The sequence below is a fragment of the Cardiocondyla obscurior genome, linkage group LG14 (assembly GCF_019399895.1).
Source record: "Cardiocondyla obscurior isolate alpha-2009 linkage group LG14, Cobs3.1, whole genome shotgun sequence".
Lineage (NCBI taxonomy): Eukaryota > Metazoa > Arthropoda > Insecta > Hymenoptera > Formicidae > Cardiocondyla > Cardiocondyla obscurior.
In genome coordinates this window covers 5,559,732-5,584,052 of record NC_091877.1, presented here as the reverse complement: position 1 = coordinate 5,584,052, position 24,321 = coordinate 5,559,732, and the positions used below count along the sequence as shown (strand labels likewise).

The 24,321-nt window shown below is 30.4% G+C and overlaps 5 protein-coding genes across 12 annotated transcripts; 1 reads left to right on the top strand and 4 right to left on the bottom strand.

Annotated features, from left to right (window-relative positions):
* Positions 1–651: 651 nt before the first annotated feature.
* Positions 652–7,565, bottom strand: LOC139108026 (ABC transporter G family member 20-like). Of its 2 annotated transcripts, none has more exons than XM_070666006.1 (15): positions 7,371–7,565; positions 6,835–6,948; positions 5,147–5,391; positions 4,772–4,949; positions 4,600–4,693; positions 4,188–4,400; positions 4,009–4,112; positions 3,702–3,927; positions 2,123–2,300; positions 1,927–2,042; positions 1,751–1,821; positions 1,585–1,673; positions 1,281–1,457; positions 1,105–1,191; positions 652–962 (listed from the first exon to the last, which is right to left on the bottom strand). In XM_070666006.1, exons 2-15 carry the CDS (start codon positions 6,933–6,935, stop codon positions 748–750), a joined length of 2,094 nt encoding a protein of 697 aa, XP_070522107.1. In that variant the 5' UTR covers positions 6,936–6,948; positions 7,371–7,565; the 3' UTR covers positions 652–747. The 2 variants fall into 2 exon arrangements, with proteins under 2 accessions (XP_070522107.1, XP_070522106.1); XM_070666005.1 differs by having other exon boundaries at positions 7,261–7,388.
* A 1,805-nt stretch (positions 7,566–9,370) lies between these two features.
* On the bottom strand, positions 9,371–14,391 carry LOC139108025 (ABC transporter G family member 20-like). Its single transcript, XM_070666004.1, has 14 exons — positions 13,611–14,391; positions 12,971–13,215; positions 12,582–12,759; positions 12,397–12,490; positions 12,070–12,294; positions 11,888–11,991; positions 11,514–11,739; positions 11,116–11,293; positions 10,742–10,857; positions 10,532–10,602; positions 10,365–10,453; positions 10,098–10,274; positions 9,909–9,995; positions 9,371–9,646 (listed from the first exon to the last, which is right to left on the bottom strand). Exons 1-14 carry the CDS (start codon positions 13,712–13,714, stop codon positions 9,429–9,431), a joined length of 2,112 nt encoding a protein of 703 aa, XP_070522105.1. The 5' UTR covers positions 13,715–14,391; the 3' UTR covers positions 9,371–9,428.
* Positions 14,392–14,534: 143 nt separating this feature from the next.
* On the bottom strand, positions 14,535–20,121 carry LOC139108024 (ABC transporter G family member 20-like). 2 transcript variants are annotated; one of them, XM_070666003.1, is made up of 15 exons: positions 20,013–20,121; positions 18,590–18,773; positions 17,949–18,193; positions 17,560–17,737; positions 17,374–17,467; positions 17,047–17,271; positions 16,865–16,968; positions 16,491–16,716; positions 16,095–16,272; positions 15,840–15,955; positions 15,673–15,743; positions 15,511–15,599; positions 15,244–15,420; positions 15,062–15,148; positions 14,535–14,816 (listed from the first exon to the last, which is right to left on the bottom strand). In XM_070666003.1, exons 2-15 carry the CDS (start codon positions 18,691–18,693, stop codon positions 14,599–14,601), a joined length of 2,112 nt encoding a protein of 703 aa, XP_070522104.1. In that variant the 5' UTR covers positions 18,694–18,773; positions 20,013–20,121; the 3' UTR covers positions 14,535–14,598. The 2 variants fall into 2 exon arrangements, with proteins under 2 accessions (XP_070522104.1, XP_070522103.1); XM_070666002.1 differs by lacking the exon at positions 20,013–20,121 and adding an exon at positions 19,001–19,293.
* A 361-nt stretch (positions 20,122–20,482) lies between these two features.
* Positions 20,483–23,215, top strand: Eloc (elongin C). 6 transcript variants are annotated; one of them, XM_070666054.1, is made up of 5 exons: positions 20,483–20,824; positions 21,322–21,391; positions 21,722–21,787; positions 21,961–22,154; positions 22,297–23,215. In XM_070666054.1, exons 2-5 carry the CDS (start codon positions 21,359–21,361, stop codon positions 22,436–22,438), a joined length of 435 nt encoding a protein of 144 aa, XP_070522155.1. In that variant the 5' UTR covers positions 20,483–20,824; positions 21,322–21,358; the 3' UTR covers positions 22,439–23,215. The 6 variants fall into 6 exon arrangements, with proteins under 6 accessions (XP_070522155.1, XP_070522154.1, XP_070522158.1 ...); XM_070666053.1 differs by having other exon boundaries at positions 20,484–20,824; positions 21,319–21,391; XM_070666055.1 differs by lacking the exon at positions 20,483–20,824 and adding an exon at positions 20,860–21,152 and having other exon boundaries at positions 21,319–21,391.
* Blos2 (biogenesis of lysosome-related organelles complex 1 subunit 2) lies at positions 22,892–24,302 on the bottom strand. Its single transcript, XM_070666050.1, has one exon. The coding sequence runs from the start codon at positions 23,834–23,836 to the stop codon at positions 23,351–23,353; it is 486 nt and encodes a 161-aa protein (XP_070522151.1). The 5' UTR covers positions 23,837–24,302; the 3' UTR covers positions 22,892–23,350.
* Between the last annotated feature and the right edge of the window lie 19 nt (positions 24,303–24,321).

Here is a 24,321-nt window from a genome sequence, read left to right as displayed (position 1 = left end):
ATTTTCAAAATTATGCATCACAATTGTGTTATCATATATAATTATATTAAATAATAATACAATTATTGTAAGTAATGTGTAATAACGAGTGTTAAACCAGCATAGTGAAATATATGGCATGCTGTATGTTTGTATATAGGAAACACTATGAATATTTATATATAAGATTAATATGTTATCAATGAAGAAACATATTTAATGAATTGCATCTATTCGTCTTCTTACGTCTCCCCTCGTTTCGTTCTCTTTTACTTTGGCATTCCCCATTTCTGAGTTTATCGTTACAACTTATTAAAAATTTAATTTATAATTATGGATAATTATTAAAATAAAAATTATTATATAAAGCCTCCTCCAAGATCGAGCATTTAAATCGGTCCAGCAATTTCTGTGGCGTCGACTCGGTCAACATTTTACTATATCTTATCAATCTGATCTACAATGCAGATGTATGATAAGCAAGATTAAAAGTTTATAATTTGCTATGCATAAACGTTATTAGAGCTACTCTAATTGCGGATGTTAGTGGAATATTTAATATTGACTCACTTTAATGGCACCTTTATCTAAGTCGAAAATCCTCATATCGAACACCTATATACAGTTTCTAACACGTAAATTAAGTGGACAAAATAAGTGAAATTTTAGAGAAACATTTCACGTATTTATCTAACTAAATTCTACAGAATTGCACAATAATTTCTGTATTGCGTTACGTTTCTAAGTATAAACGTCACGATTTATATCTTATAACGATTTATATCTTATGCCAAGTATAGTTATGATAAAGTATAACAATATCCATCCTATACTTATCAAGTAACCATTGTAAACTTGCGAATTAGATATTGAAAGTCCTTGGTAGATGATCGCTCTGAGAGATATGGACGAATATGTAGTTGGCAATACGTAGCTCAACCAGCGAAGTGCTTTTGGCATTCCTTCTAACGGCCATATACATCCTACAATTTTGCCAAATTAACATAACAATAACAATATATAATATTTCTACCTTATAAAATAAATTAACTTGAGAATCAATTAATAGCAACAGTATTAGTATTATTTAACAATATTAGATAAAAATAAACAATTAAAATTTACCATTAAGTAATATTAGGGGTAAAAAACCTCCAAGGGAACAATAATTCGCCAAAGAATGATTGTCGACCATGATAGAAATAACGAAACCTAAAAGTAAATTAGCACAAATGAGTAATTTCATTTTTAACACGGTTTTGAAATTATTGTTGCTCATTATTTTTATATAAAATATTTACCATACATTAATCCATCAAAACCATTAAGAAATATAAGAACAATTGCTTCAAATATTGATCCTTTACATTCCAAATTCCATATAAAGAAGAATGTGATCGTTGTTACGGCGGTATGAATAACTATGACGACAGTCTGAATAATAACGTGAGATAACAAGATTTCTTCCGTCTTGACACCTATAATATATTTGTATTCATTGTTTTAATAAAAGACAGGAAAGCTAGGAAACGAAAAAGTTTTGCAAAAACAATTTTGAAGATTATATTAATAGTATTATAATTTATATAATATTTTTAATATTACCTTGAACTATGCTTCGTTCCCAAACACCCTCCAATCGCTCTGTGATTATTAAGGGAGTAGAGATAGCATTAGCCAAAAGAAAAATAAGTCTGCAAAGGTACGTAAAGAAATAAATAGTTTATTAACATTTAATTTTATTTATTATATCGGCATGATTTTTACTTACGATAGTATAAAAGTTGGCATCATATAATCTTTGAAATTGAGATCTGTCGTACCATAAATAGGTTCTTCAAACTGAAAATTATTAAAATTTTAACTTATTATTCTTGTTTCATAAAGAGAAAAAAAAAAAATAAGAAGAAAGACAGATTTAATTGTAAAATATAATTATATACTCACACGAATTGGCGGATCAGTCAATTTTGGAGAATATTTGCAATCTCTCATGATATTCTCATAAGTGTTTATAAAATGATCAAACATTCTTTTCTGAAGGTAAAGCGCAATCGGTCTATCTGTAATAAGAGTTGTCGCAATATACAAATTAAATTTAAGTATAATTCATATATTACATAAAAGATTCTTTACAACATACCGCTCATATCGAGAAAAACGTTAAACTGACTAGCAAGAAGATCAGAGTCTTTTGTGTTTTTAGACTTTTCCAGTCGTTTTTGTAAAGCTTTGGAGAAATTTTGATTAAAATGTATTATTCCTCTGAGTTTTCCGTTCTGTACATCGTAACTTGCATCTAAAACACTGTCGTAATATTCCTGGAAATTAAGTGTAAGATAAAATTACATTAATAAAAATCCTACTATATGTATGTCTAAAAAAAAAAAAATTTAGTGTTACGCGTTAATTGCTGTCAACGGTTAACTTTACTGCGTTGCGTGTGATTTTTAAAGAAATAAATTTGATTAGATTATTTTTAAGGCTTACTCGACGAACAGAAGTTTTATATCGACGACGATCTAGGAGCTCGAAAGTGACGGTCTCAGAATGTAAAAATCGGGTGTCGAGCGCGCCTTGTTATTCTGTTTTAGGAGAGAGTGTTAACGCCTCGAGCTCTCCGAGCACCAAAAAAACAGACAAACGAACTCGGTACGGGAAGGATATCCTATTGACTGTCTCACTTTTTTTCAGGGTTGTCTCTCTTCTTCGAATGGCCGAAATCTAACGATCACTTCAGTTTAGTTGTGGAAGTTATAGCGTGCGGACGTGTTTCTAATTGTTCCGTAATTACGCGTATTTTCGACCGCGGATAGGAGATAGGAGTGTGTCACATATGAATGAGTGTCGACTCCTGGAACGAACAATCATATTTTACACGCCCGAACTCTCTCACTCGTCATTTTCTATGTGCCATTTCGTGCGTCGAAGAAGTGCTTCGGAACATCAAGGTTTTGTAGCGGGCGGAGCGCAGGGATACTTGAGTACACCGCGTCGCGTCGCGTTCGGACGCGCCTCCAATCGCCATCTGCTTCAGCGACGAGTCAGCTGACTCCGGCGATTGTTATTGCCGAAGCGTCACCTTACCTATACCCGTCTTCTTCGTCGCGGTCGAGATTCTCATCTCGTTTAGAACAAGTGACTTGCGAAGAACTTTGCGAGGAAGACAAAGTCGCGGAAACATTTCACATCGCGGTTCGCCGTCTCATTCGCCGCCTGGCGTAATTTTTCGTTATCGTTTATTCTGCCGACGAGAATTGGTCGGAGAATTAAACGTGACTTTACATCATAGCTAATTTTTTGTGTCGTGATCGAAGACGACCCGGCGGAAGCACAACGCTACGAATATCGAATATAAAAAAAAGCAGTGAAACAGTGTAAAGTGATTTGAAGTGCTACAACATCCAGCCAGGACAATCCAGAATACTGCCAAGGAAGGAAGGAAGGAAGGAAGGACGGAAAGTAACCTAACATAACCGCAACATACAAAGGTAACTGATATTAATATAATTAATTAATTTCCGACTGTAATAACGCGCGCGAAGCGCGCTCTCTTTAATCTCTAGTATATTAAAAAAGAAAAAAAGAAAACAAAACGCGTTACTGATTATTAATTGCTGTTATTAATTTTGGCCCAGACGTTAAAGATTAATTGATATTGACACAAAGATTTAATCACGTACAATAAACATTAAAACTAGTTTTTAAATTGTTGTACGTACCTGCAATGGAAGAAAGTCTTCGAAACTTTGTAAAAATTTACAGCTGAGATTGGCAAAATGACAAGTGACTTCGTCACTCCAAATATTAGTTAGATTTTTGCCGTGATCGCATCTACCAATTTCATCGTTAACAATTCCAATCGCCAAATCCCTCGGATCATTCCCAACTGCCATAATAAATGAAAAAATTTGAACTATCGGGAGTGCGATCGCGAAAGTTAGCCCTCTGAAAACTCTCTGCGTTATCATTATTGTTTATAATACAGTTTATATCGTCGTGAAAAGAACGTCAACGTGTGAAACTTACGTGTAGTATCGCAAAAATTGAATGCTATTCTTCGTCAAAAGAGCATTAAACCTTTTTAATCGTGAAACTTGATATTTCGAAACCACTCTGTTCTCTGAGGTTTTCTTAAATATTCAAAAATATTTTGTAATACAGATTAACACAAAAAGTAGAATAGTATAGATGAATTTTATGCATACTTTTCTTTCTCTATAAGCATCTTGGTTTTGATTGAGGACGTTACCAATGGTATCTTCGGTTCTAGACCCCGCAGCTTCATTCGAGATTGCCTCGTTACTTTCTTCTTTGCATAATTTCAAGAAAGCTTCCTCTAAGGACAAACATTGACATCGTTCCAATAATTTTTGCGGCGTTGATTCCGCCAACAGTTTACCCTTGCTCATTAAACCGATCTGCGTAGAAATTAAAAAAGAAAAAAAAAAAAAAATGCAATATCAAGCATAATTAAGTTTTCTCGAGTAACAATAATTTTTTTTCTTTCCAAATTAAAAGTATTACATTTCTTTTAAAAAACTTGAAACTTTTCTAGAATTTTTTTTAATGCGAATATCGTTATAACTAACCTAATGACAAAATCGAATCAAGACTCACTTTATTGGCGTCTTTAGTCTCATCGATATAATGTGTCGTGATCAGCACAGTGATAGCTTCCTCCTGAGTGATCTTGATTAAATAATTCCAAATGCTGTGAAGAAAATTCTTTTAAGCATTTTCTTAATTACTTTGTGCTTATTGCTTTGAAATGAAAATAAAATCTACTTGCTTCTCCCTCAAAATTGGATCCAAGCCGACAGTAGGCTCGTCTAGAATCAAGAGCTCGGGTCTGTGAATTAATGCAGCCGCGAAGGAGACTCTTCTTTGCTGACCTCCACTGGTATTCTTTACTAGGTAATTTTCCGACGGTAATTGTAACAAATCAGAGAAGAATTCCCGTCTCGCCTCTTAGAAATGAAACAGAAGGGCTGTAATTCCTTTGAGATTACTCGATGAATATTTCATCAATAATTTAAAATAAATATAGAAATAGAAAATGTTTGAAGCAAATAGACGTCTATTGGGAAATTGAATAAAAAATCTCTCAAAGTTGACGCAAATTGGAAATATTTGTTTTTTTTTTTTTATTTGTTCCACGTCTTACCGATTTCTTTTTCGTTAAGCCCGTTGATTCTACCGAAATAGTATAGAGCATTGCTCACGGTGAACTCTCCGATTAGGGCGATACTCTGCGGCATGAAACCCACTCGAGGTCCAGGAATTCCGGATCCCTTGCTACCCGGACTTCCTCCCAAGACCCAAATTTCTCCGCTATCGAGATAACGAGTCCCGACGACGCAGGAGAGCAAAGTGGTCTTTCCGCATCCGCTGGCCCCCAATAATCCGTATCTATTAGAAATTTAGTTAACTTTCGTTTATATATATATTTTTTTTTTTATTTTATTTTATTTTTTTTATTTATTAGATAATTTATTCAAACAAGAAGATGCATGAAATCGTCATAGCGTTTCTCTTAATCTCACTATAAATTATTTCATAATTGTTCCTCATTACAGAAATTTTCTTTTAAAATCCATGTGAAATTGAGAACAATAGCTTTATTGTTACTCGCAATAAATTTCCTTTCTCGTTCGTTCGTTCGTTCGTTCGTTAATTCAGAAATCAATATCAATTATACATGATAATACAATACAGATCTTTCTCTCTTTCTCTCTTTTTTAAATGTACGTGCAAAAAAAGTATTGATCCAACGTATATTGTCACATTATTGTAATATACACGTAATTAGCGTTATACAATTTTTATGCAATAAGTAATGCTTGAATAAAAAAGGAACATTATTCAGCAACAATGTTATATTATACCAACTGTTGTAACAGTTCATAAATCTAATTGACGTGTACTGTTTTAAACTTAGACAATATTAATTACAGAGTAGCTTTTTCTGTTTAACAGACCCATTGAGACGGTAAAAAAAAAAAAACAATTTAATTGAGCGGAATGTAGGAATTCTTAATAAAACTGAGAAGACTAATAAGACAAGAAAATAGTTAAATCTTAGGAAAATACCAAGTGATTATATCACAGCTATACAAGAAACACACTAGAGCCGTGAATCATTGGGAATGATTAAAACATATCAAAGACATTAAATCAAGGACAAAATTACTAATGCTGTTAAAATTTATATTAAATCGAAATTTTCAAGCAATAATTTTATTATTGTAACGCTATGTCTTTTTTTAATATTTGGAAATAAAAATCTTGTTAGCAAAATTAAACATTATTAAATAAAAAAATATATTAATAAATACTCTTTGCCACGATCACGTAAAAAAAAAGGCTATAAGAAAATTCATAAGAGTTTTGTTTTCAACTAAATTTCAACTTTAACATTTCATATTCTTCTAAACTTGTGTATGTACATATGTGCGACACACGTGTTGTTACGTAACATTGACATACATTTTTAAACCTACTTAGCAGCATATTAATTTTTTTTTGTGACAAGAATCTTAATCATTTTTTTTTTTTTTCGTTTGTCTACTGGATATATTCAAAAATAGTATTATTAAAAGAAAAAGAAAGAAAAAAAAAATGTTTTACTTATATAAGAGAGTTCAAGAAATTTTTTTTTTAATAATTAAAAAAAAAAAATTATATAAAAAAGAAATAACATAAACCAAAAATTAGCACAAAGTAAGTCTAAAATTTAATTTAACTAGATCAAATAACGTTGTTTAAAAAACTCGGGTTATCCGACTTATTTTTGCTATTAAAAATAATTTTTTAGGAAATAAAGTAAAAATTAAAAAAAATAATGGCACTTACATGCAACCTTTGGATACCGTCATATTCAGACCGTTGAGCACCTTTTCTCCTTGTCCATAACGCTTTATAGCGTTTTTTACTACCACCGCTTCTTGCTGCATTACTCTAATTCGTCTAAGTAATGGTGTTAATAATTTAATCACTCAACTATGAACAATTTTTTAGTAATAATTTTGTTTTTTTTTTTTTTGTTCAGATAAATTAGAAACATTTCGAAACGACAGGCTTATTAGAAAAGCTTATTGTACTTGACAAATTCACTGATATCTTATTTTTAATAAACCAAAAAGATATGTTACAATACTTGATAATATCTTTACAACTTTTTACTGGCTGACAGTTAACGTAACTTGAAATGTAATTACTATGAAATTTTTGGTAATTTTATTAAGATGCATATATTGTTATAAATTTTTAATTACTCACATTCGCGACTTTTCTTTGTTTGCAAAAAGTTTTCAAGTTTTTAAGGTAGTATAAATAAAATAAGTAATTAAAATACAATTAGATTTTATATTCTGTGTGGAGAACCTTACTCGACAACAGTGTGCCAGCTACTGAAGTGTATTTTCCATTCTATCACGTACTACTACTAAGAGCGTCAAGTTCAAACGTAATCACTACAATTAAATCTCTATGAGCGGTATTTACAATTTGATCTTGTACACAAGATTAAGTCTGATCTCGCGACCATGTTACATTTCCATTAAATTTATAAAGTGTCGGTGTAACATTTTAAAATTCATTTTCCTGATGATCTTAGGTATATGATCTCGACAATAAATATTACCCCGCGGTCATAAAAAAAATGAATGAAGTCTCGTAAAAGCATGAATAATTTAAAGCCATTACGTTAAATTTGCAAATTAATTACGTTGCATGCACACATATGTTTATATATCAATTATATGTCTCTCTTTATCTCTTTTTCCGTCTCTCTCTGTCTCTATATTCCCAAGTTTTTACAAACTTGTAGCGTGATATTATTTTAATATTTATGAATATTTTTTTTATAATTTGTTTTACTTTTCTAGCTAATTTGGATTTTTTTTATATTTTTAACAAATTCTGGTATACTGATTTTGCATATTGCGCTTTAATTTTTGAATTTTTATTTATTTAATGGACTTTAATACTAAATCTTGATAATAAAATTTAAAAAAAAAAAAAAAAAAAAAAAAAAAAAATTAAGAATAAAGACTAGCTATAGCTACACTATTTATATAATTCTTCAACAATTGTTCCTTCGTAGGTTTTTTCTACTTTGTGTTATCTTCTTTGATTGGATTTCTTATTCATGATCGCTGATAAATGGAATTTTCTTAGAAACGGACTTTGTATGATGTGTCTCATGCAAAAATTACAGGTATAGCTTGCGGTTTTAGATACAGGGTATATAAATTTCAGACGCAAGCATTGAACATTAATTATTCTTATTTCTTCTGCTACTACTAAATAGGTGCCACAGTATATAATAACCCACGCTTGATGTAATGCATATCAATTTATGATGTACGTTGAAAAATACTAACGTCAGCTCGGGCTGACGTCAACAAAAAGTTTATTCCTTTGTCGATCAGCATAAGCAAATAGATATGTGTCTACTCAGTAAAGTTTTTAATTAAAATAAAAAAAAAAAAAAAAAAAAACGAATGAAAAATGAACGCATCGTTAGCAGTGTCTATTCTATTGTTGCCCTGTCGCAATATATTTACAAAAAAAAGAGAGAAAAAAAATGTAAAATGATTCCCATCAGGGGTTGACCCCTCAATGTATTCTTTTTATGACATATTAATGATATGAAATAGTCTGTACTCTTGCGTACGTACGACTTGTTATTAACAATGATCCTGCAGCAATTATATCTCGCGTAATTAAAGCATTTAGTAAATTACTTTAATAAAATAGTTACTCTAACTAATTGTAACAAATTCACAAATATTGATAACAGGAAATAAAGAATAAAAGTATGTTGCAAAGATATTTATAAAAAAAATTCTCAGAAACTTTAATCGCAAGACACTTCTTAGAGAAAGATAAAACTAATAAATCTTATTATGCTTATATTTAAATTAGAATGGCATAATGTAATTAATTATTTATGAATAAGTAATGAAAGCTCAGTTTATTTTAATAAAATAATTTAGTACGTATCTACATATAGTTGGATAGGGTAAGGGATAATAAATAATAGAGAGTTAAAGAAGATAACCCAGCTACATTATTGCGCGAACAGATATTTAAGTACTTTACATCACTCAATAAATATGAATACATAAACATATAATTTAATCTAATATCGCAACCTCGAAACAGAGGCTTAATAATGTTAATGTATTTAGATTATGTACGTGTGTCGATAATTATAAAAATAACACAAATACGTGTAGCTTACGTAAAACAGAAACATATTGATGAAATCTCAAGTGTTTGAAAGAAATTATATTTAATATTATTCGCCCTGTTTGCGACGAGGATCTTTTAATCGCTCATTATTATTTAAAAAATAAAACATCCAACGTGAACAAAATTTATATTAAATAATTTTACTTTATTGATAATACTTGCGTATCTACATTTTTAAGTATATAATATTACAAAGATTTTAATCTTCTTATACCAAAAATAGAAATAGCCAAGTATAACAGTATCCATACACAATTTACTAAAAGACCAACGTAAACGTCCGAATCAAATATGGAAGATCCTTTGTAGACGATTGCTCTTACAGATGCAGAAGGTAACGTAACTGGCATCATATAACTAATCCAACGAAGCACTATTGGCAATCCCTCCAATGGCCAAACACCACCTATTTTAGCAAATTAATTTGTTGATAAAAATTTACTGAACGTGAAACAATCATCGCCAGATATTGTTAATATTATCTTTATAAAACTCCTTTTTTTTTTTTTTTTTTTAAACATTCTATTTCTATAAGTATTATTAAATAAAGAATATTATTACGCTATAAAGTAAAATTAAAATAAATTCTATTTGTCCGCAATAGAATTTAGCAAGATTGAACAGCGGTAAAAAATAATTTTTCTTAAATACTAGAAGTAACGACTCACCATTGAGTGCAAATAATGGAAACATACTTCCGATCGAGCCGTAAAACGCCATAGTGTAATTGTTGAGAATAACCGAGAGAAAGAAACCTGAAAATGTATTGAAAAAAATAATCTATTTAATTCCTAGGAGCTTTTCAATATCTGTCTTTACTTGTCTTTCTTAATAAATTGTATAAAAAAGATACGCACCGTACATTAATCCACAAAAACCATTAAGAAATACAATAATTATTAACATGAATATTGATCCTTTACATTCCAAACCCCATATGGGAAAGTATAAAAGATACAGCATAGTAGTGTGGATGAGTACGATAATACTCTGAATGAAAATGTGAGACAACAGAATTTCTTCACTTTTGACTCCTATTACATATTAAAGTTCACTTTATTATACAACAAAGTAGAAGAATTATATTATAAAATATAATTAAAATATTTCTTGTAATATATTACCTTGAACTATACTACGATCCCAGAGACCCTGCAATCGATCTGAAATTATTAAGGCAGTAGAGACAGTGTTGGCTAAAAAGAATATCAGTCTGAAAAGATATAAAATTACAAACACTTTAGAAATTGAAATTTATTTTACTTATTACATTAACGTTATTTTCGCTCACATTATTATATATGTTGGAACTATAAAGTCTGCATAAGTAAGATCTTCCGTACCATAAAGAGGATCCTCAAACTGAAAATTATTGAGGTGATTTATCTTTCTAGTTTTTTATTTTTATTATATTATATCAGAAAAAAAGAAAAAACTGAAAGAAGAAATTAAATTAATCGAATTAAATATAAAGTTGACGGTATATGTATGTATAACTCACTTGAATGGGAATGTAAGCCAATTTCGGCGAAAGCTGGCAGTCCTTCATAATACTTTTGTAAATTTCGATAAAACGTTTGAATAGCTTTTCCTTCATGAACGACCCAATTACATGATCTGCAGAAAAAGTCATAAAAATGCTAACAAGAAATTATTCAATTTCTTTGGTATTAATGTCAAAGTATTCAAGATTTTAAACTAAATTCATTGCTTAATTTATTAACTTACTGACAGTAAATTACCGAATTTATATTCAAATTATATTTAAATGACGCAGACGGAGCATTCCTATAATGTCTCGTATAAACTAATTTCTCAAATGCGTTATGTGAAAAACATTATTACTGCATTCCACATATAATAAATGCCACATACCGCTCATGTCAAGAAAAACTTGAATCTCGCTGTCTATAAAATCTAAATCATCGGCCGCAGTTATATCATTCACGCGTACTTCCAAAGCTTTGGAGAAATTTTGACCAAAGTACATTACACCTGTGATTTGTCCTTTTCGTACATCATTTTTCGCCTCTAATACATTATCATAATATATCTAAAAGCAGAATATAAATTAAAACAATTTTCAAGAAAATTAATGTGTAAAAAATATATATATATATATATATATTATTACAATTATTATTTTATCAATTTTTGGCAAAATTATTTTTTACAAACTATAATATAAGAATGAATCTTTACAGAGTAAGACAGCTGAAAGATATAAAGCACGTAATAATTTGTAGTAAATTATGAATTCTTTAATCCTTTACTTGTGTCGCAATAGAGCTGTTAATATTGTTAGCAAATCTGCAGCTAAGATTGTTGAAGTGGCAGGTAATTTCATCACCCCAAATATATCCGTAGTTCTTGTCATAATTGCAATTACCAGCTTCATCATTTACGATCCCAATCATCAAATCTTTCGGATTATTACCAATTGAGAAAAAAAAAAGTCCTCCTTGCAGAAGCGGAAATAATATTGCAAAAACGAGCCCTCTGGAAATACAAATTTCATTATCCATATAATAAAATGCATGTGAAATAAATGAGAAATTATTTTCAACAACTTATTTTCTAAATAAGTATATTTTTTCTCGAGTTATAAGCAAATTATTGACTGTAAGTTATGTCAGATAAAACTTACGCGTAATTACGAAGGACTTGAATTCCATTTTTTATCACCAAAGCTTTGAACTTTTTCCATCGCGAAACCCGACGTTCCGTAACCGTTTTGCATACAGGGATTTCCTTAAATATTTTATTTATTAATTTTATATCAATTTAAGTTTATAGAAAAATCCAAGTACAGATTATTTTTATATTTACGTTTGTCTCTGTATAATAATTATTATCTTGATCTTGATCTTGATTCAAAACGTCAGAGCTAGTACTTTCAGGCTCTGATCTTTGAGCTTCGTTCAAGGTAACTGCATTATTCTGTACGTCGCACAATTTTATAAAAGCTTCCTCCAAAAGCGAGCACTCGAATCGTTCCAGCAATTGCTGTGGCGAAGACTCGGTCAACATCTTACCATCTCTCATTAAACCAATCTGTAAAAAAGATGATTAATAAGCAATGCCAAATGTGTAAAACTCTTTACTAGATATTGGTTTTTAATTGTAAATAGTTTAGCGAAATAGATCTTGACTCACTTTATCGGCATTTTTAGTTTCTTCGATATAATGTGTCGTAATTAGCACTGTGATACCTTCTTCTTTCGTAATCTTGATTAGATAATTCCAGATGCTGTGCAGAAGATATGTTAAAATATTTTTTTTTTTTTTTTTTTGTTAGCCATTACTTATTACTTTAAAACAAGAAAGTAAAATCTACTTGCTTATCTCTCATAATTGAATCCATGCCCACTGTGGGTTCATCCAGAATTAAAAGTTCAGGATGATGGATTAATGCAACGGCAAAAGAAACTCGTCTTTTCTCACCTCCGCTCATATTCTTTAGTAGGTGACTTGATGAAGGCAATTGGAGCAACTTCGAGAAGAATTCCTGTTTCAGTTCTTACAAACAACACGAATAAATTTAATTTTTACGTCATGACTCATAATTGGTGGTGCAGAAAATAATATTTTACATATTTCTTGCATAAAAACAGAAAATAACTGTCGAATTATGCTTACTTAATGTAATGTAATGTTAAAGCCTTTGAAAAATATGGTTCGGAACTTTGTGTATAAAAATAGCAAATTTTTTTTTAATTCTACATTTTACCGATTTCCGTATTGTCAAGACCGTTGATCCTGCCAAAGTAATAAAAGGCGTCGCTCACAGAGAACTCTCCGATTAAAGAAGTCTCCTGCGGCATGTAACCCACGCGAGGCCCCAGAATAATGAATTTTTTACTTGTCTGTTTCTCATTCAAGACCGAAATTTCACCATCGTTAAGATGCCGAATCCCGACAAGGCAGGACAATAAAGTAGTTTTACCGCATCCACTTGCTCCCAACAGTCCGTATCTGTGCGAATAGAAGATTTTGCTTTAATTGCGCTTTAAACAGTAAAGAAAGTATTTAGTTCTTTTTTTTTTTTTTTTTATTCCGTCGAATAATAAGAAATAGAATAAGGTACGTTAATCAAATTGTGTATAATTAATTTAGTGAGAGATTAAAAATAAATTCAGATCTAAGAGATAGTCGAGAATCTGTAAGCGAGATTTCAAATTTGATAATAAATAAATTAATAGAAATAACGTGCTTAATTTCACAAAAAATATAAAGACAAAGATTAGTATTTGTTTCAGCACATGCAATATCAAGTAATACGAAAGTGTTAATCGTTAATACAAATTTTATTGCATAGTTTTTTTGTCTAAAATATATAACTTTTTAATCATAAAGCAATGATTACTTACATAGAACTTTTTGAAACCGTCATATTAAGATTATCGAGCACCAACTCTCCTTTTCCGTAACGCTTTGTAGCATTTTTAACTATCACCGCGTTTTGTCGTACCATTTTGTACAATCGTCAAGACTTATAATCACTTATTAAATTATAATAATATCTTATTAATCTTTTTTTGTTAATGACAAATAAATTCACAATTTTAGTGATAATTAATATATAACTTTTTTGAAACTTGCATTAAAGTAGAGATGATTGTGGTGTATCTTAAGATACTTAAGCTTAGCTTACTTCTACATTTAACTGTGCACGAATTTTTTAATTTCTCAAGTAACTTTAAATGAATATTACATTATAAAAATACTTTTATTTTTTTCCTAACAGACTTCACTTGACAACAGTAAGTCAACAACTGAAGTGAATTCCTCATTCCATATTTGATTGTATAATGGATTCTTATGAAATTAATTTAGTTATGTAAATTTATTTAAATTGTATATGTAATTAGAGAACCAACCCAGTAAAGACAATATTACATATAACGTATATGTTAGTTGTAATTTTTTATTCAATAGTGTAACTATTACATAACACATGTTACATAACATTTGTGTTGTAGGTGTATATATATACATATATAGCAGTCACATTATTAAGTAAGTAATTACAACTAACATGTACGTTAGATGTAATATTGTGTTTACTTGGAACTTATATAATATAGTCGTACAAGGTGGGCGAGCACAAAAAATTCTCGGGAAATGTATACAATTTTTCTTTCAGTTTACCGAAATGGGTCTTTAAATATTACAATCTAATAAAAAATATAATTAAATACTAATTTAACTTTTATATTGTAAGTTACAAGTTTTATTTTTAATTTATGTCTCATTATTTTTGTTATACGAAAAATGCGAAGCAGCCAAAAAACTAAATTAAATATCTTTATTTTATTTTACATAATTTGTTATATTTTATACATTTTTAAAAAAACATTATAAAGATTTTAGTTTTCTTATACCAAATATAGTTACGAGAAGGAGTATCAATATCCATCCAAAAGTTAATAAAAAACCAAAGTAAACATCTGGATCAAGTACAGAAGACCCTTTATAAATAATTCTTCTTAGAGAAATAGAAGGCAACGTAGTTGGTAATATGTAACTGAACCAACGCAACCCTATTGGAATTCCTTCAATCGGCCACATAACACCTAACATATTATTACTTCAATTTAATACAATAAAAATTTGACCAACATAAAATTATTGCTAAATTTCATGGAGTTTGCGAAACATAGAGATAACTCTGTTTTTTAAACATGAACTTGTTTTTAAATAAAAAAAATATGTGATAAAAGTATTGAAATAAATACATTTTTTTTTTATGTAACACGATACAGCAAATCTGGATAAAGATAAAAAATAATCTCGTAAGATGGGAAAAGAAATGACTTACCACTAAACATAACCAGTGGAAGGATACTTCCTGCCGAAGCAAAAAATACCATAGTATGAGTGTCGAATACAACAGAAAGAACAAAACCTGTAACCCATTAATAAAAATGCTACTTCAATTATCAGTAATTGTAAAATAATTCCCGTCTTTTTTTTTAATAAATTGTGTTGGATGATACGCACCGTACAATAATCCGCAAAAACCGTTGAGAAATATAAGAACCATTGCAATGAATACTGGTCCTTTACATTCCAAACCCCATATGGGAAAGTATAAAAGATACAGCATAGTAGTGTGGATGAGTACGATAATACTCTGAATGAAAATGTGAGACAACAGAATACCTTCACTTTTGACTCCTATTACATATTAAAGTTCACTTTATTATAAAACAAAGTAGAAGAATTATATTGTAAAATGTAATTAAAATATTTCTTGTAATATATTACCTTGAACTAAGCTACGATCCCAGAGACCTTCTAAACGATCCGAGACTATTAAGGCGGAGGAAACAACATTTGCTATATAAAATGCAAGTCTAAAAAAAATGCACAAGCATCTTAATAGCTGGAATTAGTTTTATCTGTTATATCGTCATGATTTTCACTTACGTTATCGTATATGCTGGTAATATGTAGTCTATATAAAGAAGATCTTCTTTACCATAAATGGGATTTTCAAACTGAAAATCATTGAAGATTCTAATTTTTTTATTTCAATTGTATACCAGGCAACGTAAATGAATTTAATTATAAAATTGCAAAAGTGTATAACTCACTCGAAGGGGTGGTTCAGCCACTTTCGTCAATATGTTGCAGTCTTTCATGATTTCTTTATTAATGTCTATAAAATGTTTCAACAGCTTTCTTTTTATGAAAAGTCCAATTTCTCTATCTGCGAAAAAATTTATATGACTACTGGCAAAAAATCATATAATTTCTGACATGCATGTCAAAGTATTAAAAGTTTTGAAAGAGTCTACTTAATTTATTAAATTTATTACTGCATTCTACATATAATAAATGCCACACACCGCTCATGTCAAGAAAAACTTGAATCTCGCTGTCTATAAAATCTAAATCATCGGCCGCAGTTATATCATTCACGCGTACTTCCAAAGCTTTGGAGAAATTTTGACCAAAGTACATTACACCTGTGATTTGTCCTTTTCGTACATCATTTTTCGCCTCTAATACATTATCATAATATATCTAAAAGCAGAATATAAATTAAAACAATTTTCAAGAAAATTAATGTGTAAAAAATATATATATATATATATATTATTACAATTATTATTTTATCAATTTTTGGCAAAATTATTTTTTACAAACTATAATATAAGAATGAATCTTTACAGAGTAAGACAGCTGAAAGATATAAAGCACGTAATAATTTGTAGTAAATTATGAATTCTTTAATCCTTTACTTGTGTCGCAATAGAGCTGTTAATATTGTTAGCAAATCTGCAGCTAAGATTGTTGAAGTGGCAGGTAATTTCATCGCTCCAAATATATCCGTAATTCTTGTCATAATTGCAATTACCAGCTTCATCATTTACGATCCCAATCATCAAACCTTTCGGATTACCACCAATTGTTAAAGGAAAAAGTCCTCCTTGCAGAAGCGGAAATAATATTGCAAAAACGAGCCCTCTGGAAATACAAATTTCATTATCCATATAATAAAATGCATGTGAAATAAATGAGAAATTATTTTCAACAACTTATTTTCTAAATAAGTATATTTTTTCTCGAGTTATAAACAAATTATTGACTGTAAGTTATGTCAGATAAAACTTACGCGTAATTACGAAGGACTTGAATTCCATTTTTTATCACCAAAGCTTTGAACTTTTTCCATCGCGAAACTCGACGTTCCGTAACCGTTTTGCATACAGGGATTTCCTTAAATATTTTATTTATTAATTTTATATCAATTTAAGTTTATAGAAAAATCCAAGTACAGATTATTTTTATATTTACGTTTGCCTCTGTATAATAATTATTATCTTGATCTTGATCTTGATTCAAAACGTCAGAGCTAGTACTTTCAGGCTCTGATCTTTGAGCTTCGTTCAAGGTAACTGCATTATTCTGTACGTCGCACAATTTTATAAAAGCTTCCTCCAAAAGCGAGCACTCGAATCGTTCCAGCAATTGCTGTGGCGAAGACTCGGTCAACATCTTACCATCTCTCATTAAACCAATCTGTAAAAAAGATGATTAATAAGCAATGCCAAATGTGTAAAACTCTTTACTAGATATTGGTTTTTAATTGTAAATAATTTAGCGAAATAGATCTTGACTCACTTTATCGGCATTTTTAGTTTCTTCGATATAATGTGTCGTAATTAGCACTGTGATACCTTCTTCTTTCGTAATCTTGATTAGATAATTCCAGATGCTGTGCAGAAGATATGTTAAAATATTTTTTTTTTTTTTTTTTTTGTTAGCCATTACTTATTACTTTAAAACAAGAAAGTAAAATCTACTTGCTTATCTCTCATAATTGAATCCATGCCCACTGTGGGTTCATCCAGAATTAAAAGTTCAGGATGATGGATTAATGCAACGGCAAAAGAAACTCGTCTTTTCTCACCTCCGCTCATATTCTTTAGTAGGTGACTTGATGAAGGCAATTGGAGCAACTTCGAGAAGAATTCCTGTTTCAGTTCTTACAAACAACACGAATAAATTTAATTTTTACGTCATGACTCATAATTGGTGGTGCAGAAAATAATATTTTACATATTTCTTGCATAAAAACAGAAAATAACTGTCGAATTATGCTTACTTAATGTAATGTAATGTTAAAGCCTTCGAAAAATATGATTCGGAACTTTGTGTATAAAAATAGCAAATTTTTTTTTAATTCTACATTTTACCGATTTCCGTATTGTCAAGACCGTTGATCCTGCCAAAGTAATAAAAGGCGTCGCTCACAGAGAACTCTCCGATTAAAGAAGTCTCCTGCGGCATGTAACCCACGCGTGGCCCCAGAATAATGAATTTTTTACTTGTCTGTTTCTCATTCAAGACCGAAATTTCACCATCGTTAAGATGCCGAATCCCGACAAGGCAGGACAATAAAGTAGTTTTACCGCATCCACTTGCTCCCAACAGTCCGTATCTGTGCGAATAAAAGATTTTGCTTTAATTGCGCTTTAAACAGTAAAGAAAGTATTTAGTTCTTTTTTTTTTTTTTTTTTATTCCGTCGAATAATAAGAAATAGAATAAGGTACGTTAATCAAATTGTGTATAATTAATTTAGTGAGAGATTAAAAATAAATTCAGATCTAAGAGATAGTCGAGAATCTGTAAGCGAGATTTCAAATTTGATAATAAATAAATTAATAGAAATAACGTGCTTAATTTCACAAAAAATATAAAGACAAAGATTAGTATTTGTTTCAGCACATGCAATATCAAGTAATACGAAAGTGTTAATCGTTAATACAAATTTTATTGCATAGTTTTTTTGTCTAAAATATATAACTTTTTAATCATAAAGCAATGATTACTTACATAGTATTTTTTGAAACCGTCATATTAAGATTATCGAGCACCAACTCTCCTTTTCCGTAACGCTTTGTAGCGTTTTTAACTATCACCGCGTTTTGCCGTACCATTTTGTTAAATGGTATCTGTTAAATCAGCTTCTGAATTGTATAAAGTCTTTCACGGTTTTTTTTTTTTTCTTTACAGCATTCTGAAATATTAATACGCTGTTAGAAGAAGCGAAAAAAGCATGCATTTTATCGTTTTTTGAATGAAGAATGTTTTTCAATTATTTTTTGTTGTATTTTCACACCTTTTTATTAATTTAGTAAAAAGAAAACTTTATCGTTATTTTAAATATTATAATTATAATTTTTTCACAGCTCTTTTTTTTTTTTTTTAATTTAAGGTGCACTGTCGTTATAAGTTTTCAGTTACCTCACATTCACGATTTTTTTTTTTTTTTTTGTTATTATTTGTGTAGTGTTTCGTAAACTTTTAAAATAAAATGCAGGAAATAATTGTCAATGTTAACATTACATCTTAATCATTACGTTATTTACAACTTTACTCGACAACGGTAAGTAAACAACTGAGCACAGAAACTTGACTCGCTGTATAAATCCATATAAAATAGTCAAGTTCAACCGGAGTTTATGAGAACAAGGAGAAAAATGTAGAACTTTGTACCAAGTATTTACGATTAATAGTAATACATTTACGTTAACATCAATCAGGTTAATTTTAGAATTGTTTATTAATAAAAAACAGTATGAGAATATATTATATTAGTATTCTACACCGTGTGATAAACTCGTTGCTTAACGTGTATACTTATAAATACATATCTCTTGGATATTTAACGCCTTTATATTTTATATTCTTGAAAATAAAAGATTAACGAGACATTTCTTAAAACAATTACACGTTAATAGTTAACTTCGTTAGTGGTTTATTCATTAATTTAACGTTATTATCTAATAATAAAATAATTACTTAATAAAATTTAATTTTTTTAAATATTATTTATTTGATATACTTTGATTAATATTCATAATTTTAACATGTAATAAAAAGAAATTACGTCTTTTTTAAATGCATATATTAATAGTTTTGATGTAATCTATAAACACGCAGTTTAATATGTTAATATATGTAAAATGCCTTTTGTTACGTAAACCAGCAATCCAAGTTTATGTATGTGCAACAAAAACATGTATCGATTGAATAAATTTTCATAAACGTTTAATTTCGTTATATTTCTATATCGCAAAAATATTAAAGATTAAGATACAATAAAATGCATTGAAATAATTAAATAGCTTTGCGTTTACGAATTTTTTCTAGGTTATTACGTTTACGCGGCATCGTTAATTAAAATCTTGGTGTTTATTATTCAAAATTATTAATTATGGTAAAAGAAAAACGGTAATTTAACATATATACTTACGCTTATATGAGGTAAAAAAATGAATAAAGAAAGACGTCGATGTCATCGGTCTTTCTCTAACTTGTCTCGATATCTTTTTTATTGAAGTAAAATGTCCAATAGGACTCGCCCTGAGGCTCTCACGATGTAATTGCCGCAGATAACTAATCAGTAAACGACCACTTATTTTATCGATTGAAAAGGATTATAGAAAAGAGATGCACACAATATAATATTACATACATACATACATACATACAAAGCATGCAGAGAGACACATAAACTTGCACGGCGTCGGTACGACAGGCCAAGAGGAATATTCGTACCGGTACGTGGCGACATCTAAAGCTCGGTGATACGTCAAGTGGACTTAATTTTAAGTAGTACAAAGTCCGAGTTACCAAACTGTGTATGGTCAGACATTTTTCAAGGTGTAAGTAGTACGACTTGACGACAAAGTCAGACATTATTAAATTATAAAATCTTTTTATTTTACTGTTAAATTTATATGTCTGCTCTCATCTTATAACTCGGGGCGATGTTACCGAGAAGAGGATCTGCGATAACTACTGCCGGCGACGTCGCGAAAGAATAGGACAGGGTATAGCTCTGGCCTTTTCTTCCTATCCTATCCGACGGCAGCCAAAGCGCTGGCTTCACACACGGACGCGAGCCTCTGTATCTGGACGCGTGGAAGCCGCGATTCCGAGTCAGGCTACTGGCTCTCTGGCTGCAAATGCTTTGTAGCATTTGGAGCGCCAACTGGACCACGTCGCTGGTGTGACACCCCATAATTACAATTAATTTAAATAAAAGTTTGTGTCGCTCGTAAGGTACGTAGAACCATTTACTACTTTATAACGAAACATAATTTATAATCATTTTTATGATTTAAACAGTATTACGATTAGACAGTAGTAACTTACACAGAGGGAGGAGGTTACAGCGTATTGATAATAGTATAGTATTATTAATGGCCCAGTGGATTTTATTCTTCAATTAAAAATTACATTGCTTTCTCGACGATAAACGCGAGGACAAAAACAGTCTTGGTCGAAACAATTTTAATTACAATGTTAATTTGCGAAACACTTAAACATGTAACTTAACCTATCGTCATTGAGATATGACTTGAAAACTTTTATTTACAGAGTACTTTAGGTGATGCTCTTTTTTTTATAACAATACGATAACAATTTAGTTCTTTTCAGAGCTTATAAATAATAACTCTCCATTTTTATCTGTTGCTTTTCGCATATATTTTGCAAATGTAATTTATAGATAAATGCAAGTTATTGGTTTCTAGTATTTATACTTTATGTTTTAGAAGGTTAGAAGCAGAAACATCAAAACCAGGTCCAACAAACATGTCATCTGATGTAAACATGCAAGCTGAGAAGGTAGGTATTAAATAATTTTGTTTGCATGGCGTTGTGCATGATAATTGGGATGTATGACGGTACATCTTTATGAGAAACATTTGTCGCTGTTATATGTTAACCCTTTGAGTGCTGAATATTCTCGCGGCCTATGCGGTCCGTACGGACGGGACGGCGCGCGAGAACATTTGCGTTCACAGTCTATATCGATATCGATAGATTGGATGGACGCATATATGCGCCCATAGCACTCAAAGGGTTAAATGCTATTATACTTGTTCCCTTTCTGGAAAGCTGAAAACTTGTGGTAAAATATTATATCAATTAACATTAATCTTTCTTTGGATCAAGCACAATGAAGAAACGAGTGTCAGTAAGACTGAAGAGGAAGAAGGATCGTCTAAAGACATGCATGCGGTACCTATTTTTCGAAATTAAATTTTGCTTTCTAAATGGTTCTTTTCTTTACCCTGCTATACGTTTTATCATTTACTCCAAATTGTACAATATTACAGAAATTACGAATATATGAGACTTTATTGAGCTTGTTTACTTGGCAAGTGCTGTGATAGACTTTTTCAACTTTTTAGCAAAATGGCAGTCCCGTTTATGGGGGATGTGAGGGACCAAATGCAATGTATGTGAAGCTCGTCAGTAGCGATGGCCATGAGTTTATCGTTAAACGAGAACACGCATTAACAAGTGGTACTATTAAAGCAATGTTGAGCGGTCCTGGTCAATTTGCAGAAAACGAAGCCAATGAAGTCAACTTTCGAGAAATTCCGTAAGTATAAAAAAAATCTTACAAGGTAATACGAGTTATTTATTAATTTTGTTTTATTTTAAAATAAACGTAAATTTGATATGTACGTTGTAATAAGTAAAATATTTCAACGAGTGTTTTTTTAATTTTTTCCCTTTCATAGATCTCACGTACTGCAAAAGGTCTGCATGTATTTTACTTACAAAGTACGTTACACAAACAGCAGTACAGAAATACCGGAATTTCCTATTGCGCCTGAAATTGCTCTGGAATTATTGATGGCTGGAAATTTTTTAGACTGCTAAGCACCATCCTTAAAAGTACATCAGTTTTTATTGGCAAATAATTTATGGAAGTAATGCAACTTTCTTTCTTATGGTTCGAGACAGGTCCACATAATGTGAAGATACTTAAAAGATTATGAGACCGTAAGATCGTATTAAATCATAATAACCGATTTTCTTGTTCTCGTGACATGAATGTTTTAGTACTATACTGAAATATCGAAAGTTTTATAGTTACAAAATCTGATTATTCTTTACGTATGTTTTCCTTTATAATTTATATTGGTCGTAAACATGTAATATTGCAACGCTTAAAATAATTATCGATTATTCACAATTTTCAAGGAATTCATATTATCTCGTAATAAATCATCGATACACATATATCATCTGTTATCCACTTAAACTATATATATTTCAGTAAATTATTGTTAACATGAAAAATAAATTCAACTTTATATATTGAATCATTAATTCTATGTGCTATGGATCAGGTGAGTGAGAAATGTAGTTGTAATTATTTATATTCTTGGTTTACATATTAATTATATTTACACTGTATCATTGTTACTTAGGCACATTGTGAGGTTTATTAATATATTGCAGAAGAAGAAAAAATTAGGCCTGATGAGCATTCAATAAGATATATGTCATTTAAAAACAATAAGTTATTATATAAGTCAAATATTATATAATGTGCAAAGGAATAACAAATTACAATTTTACACAAGTTTTGTAAGCGTGTTTAAAAGGTCTCGCATACTACTATATAATATAATAAATATAATGTACAAAAGACATACTTTCTTAATTATGGCTATAGCTCTTTTATATAATTACTCATATTTTTAACAACTATTTAAGGTATAATTATCATTCTATTATATATAGATACGTAAAGATATAATGATTCATATGTGCATAATTACAGCTTTATTTGCTCTTCGTATCCTTTTCAAGATCCTTAAACTTAGCTTCAAGTCGTTTGGAGTATGATGCTAGCTTGTACGCAGCTTGTTCTAGTTTGCTGACACTGTCGTCAATCTGATTGATGTTATCTAGAATTGGTTGTAGCTTATGATACTTATCATTTAGCGAGTCCAATGATTGCACCACGTTTGATGAGATAATCTTCAATTCTGTATATTTGGCAATGGTCTCCTTATTTAAGCGTTCCAGCAATCTGTAGTCAGCATGAGTAGCAGTGAGTTCCTCCTGAAGGTACTCGCCTGTCTTCTGGAACATCGTGTTTGCCAGACGACTCAGATTTGGATCGTGCGGATCCAGTGCCTCGAAACTGCTGGTGCTGGTGGACAGGGTGGTGCCGCGTTTTGGTGACTCGCATCTTGAATTTTGCTCTGCAGATAGACTCTCCAGCAACGCCGCGTCCGTTTGCATTTCATCTTTCGACGAGTCCATGATTAGTACGGCTATTGTGACTGAGTGTCACAAGATGTATTACAAAAAAATTCGGTTGAGAGCGATCCAAGTTTGAACAAACATATCAACGCAGGCAGATGATGTTAATAAAACGTCTCGATCAGCTGATAATAACTGGCCGATCCTGATCCTAACCTTTATTTTTTTTTTTTTTTTTCAACTCTCTGGAGCTTTAATAAATATTTATAGCCGATTATTAACTTTTGCTTTCCTTATTTTTCATGAGGTATCACGTTCAATAAGTGGACCAGACAATTTTCACATTGTCAGTGCGATATGCGACGTTAAATTACGAGTTTGACAGATACGCAGAATCGCACGACCTGCAAGTCCGCCACTATACATACAAGTATCTCGTCAGTGATGATAATAGTCTTTCGTATATCGACTATGAATGGAATTTTATACTTAATCAATTTAGTTTATTGCAAAATAAGAGTGTTAAGAACTTAAAAAAAAAAAAA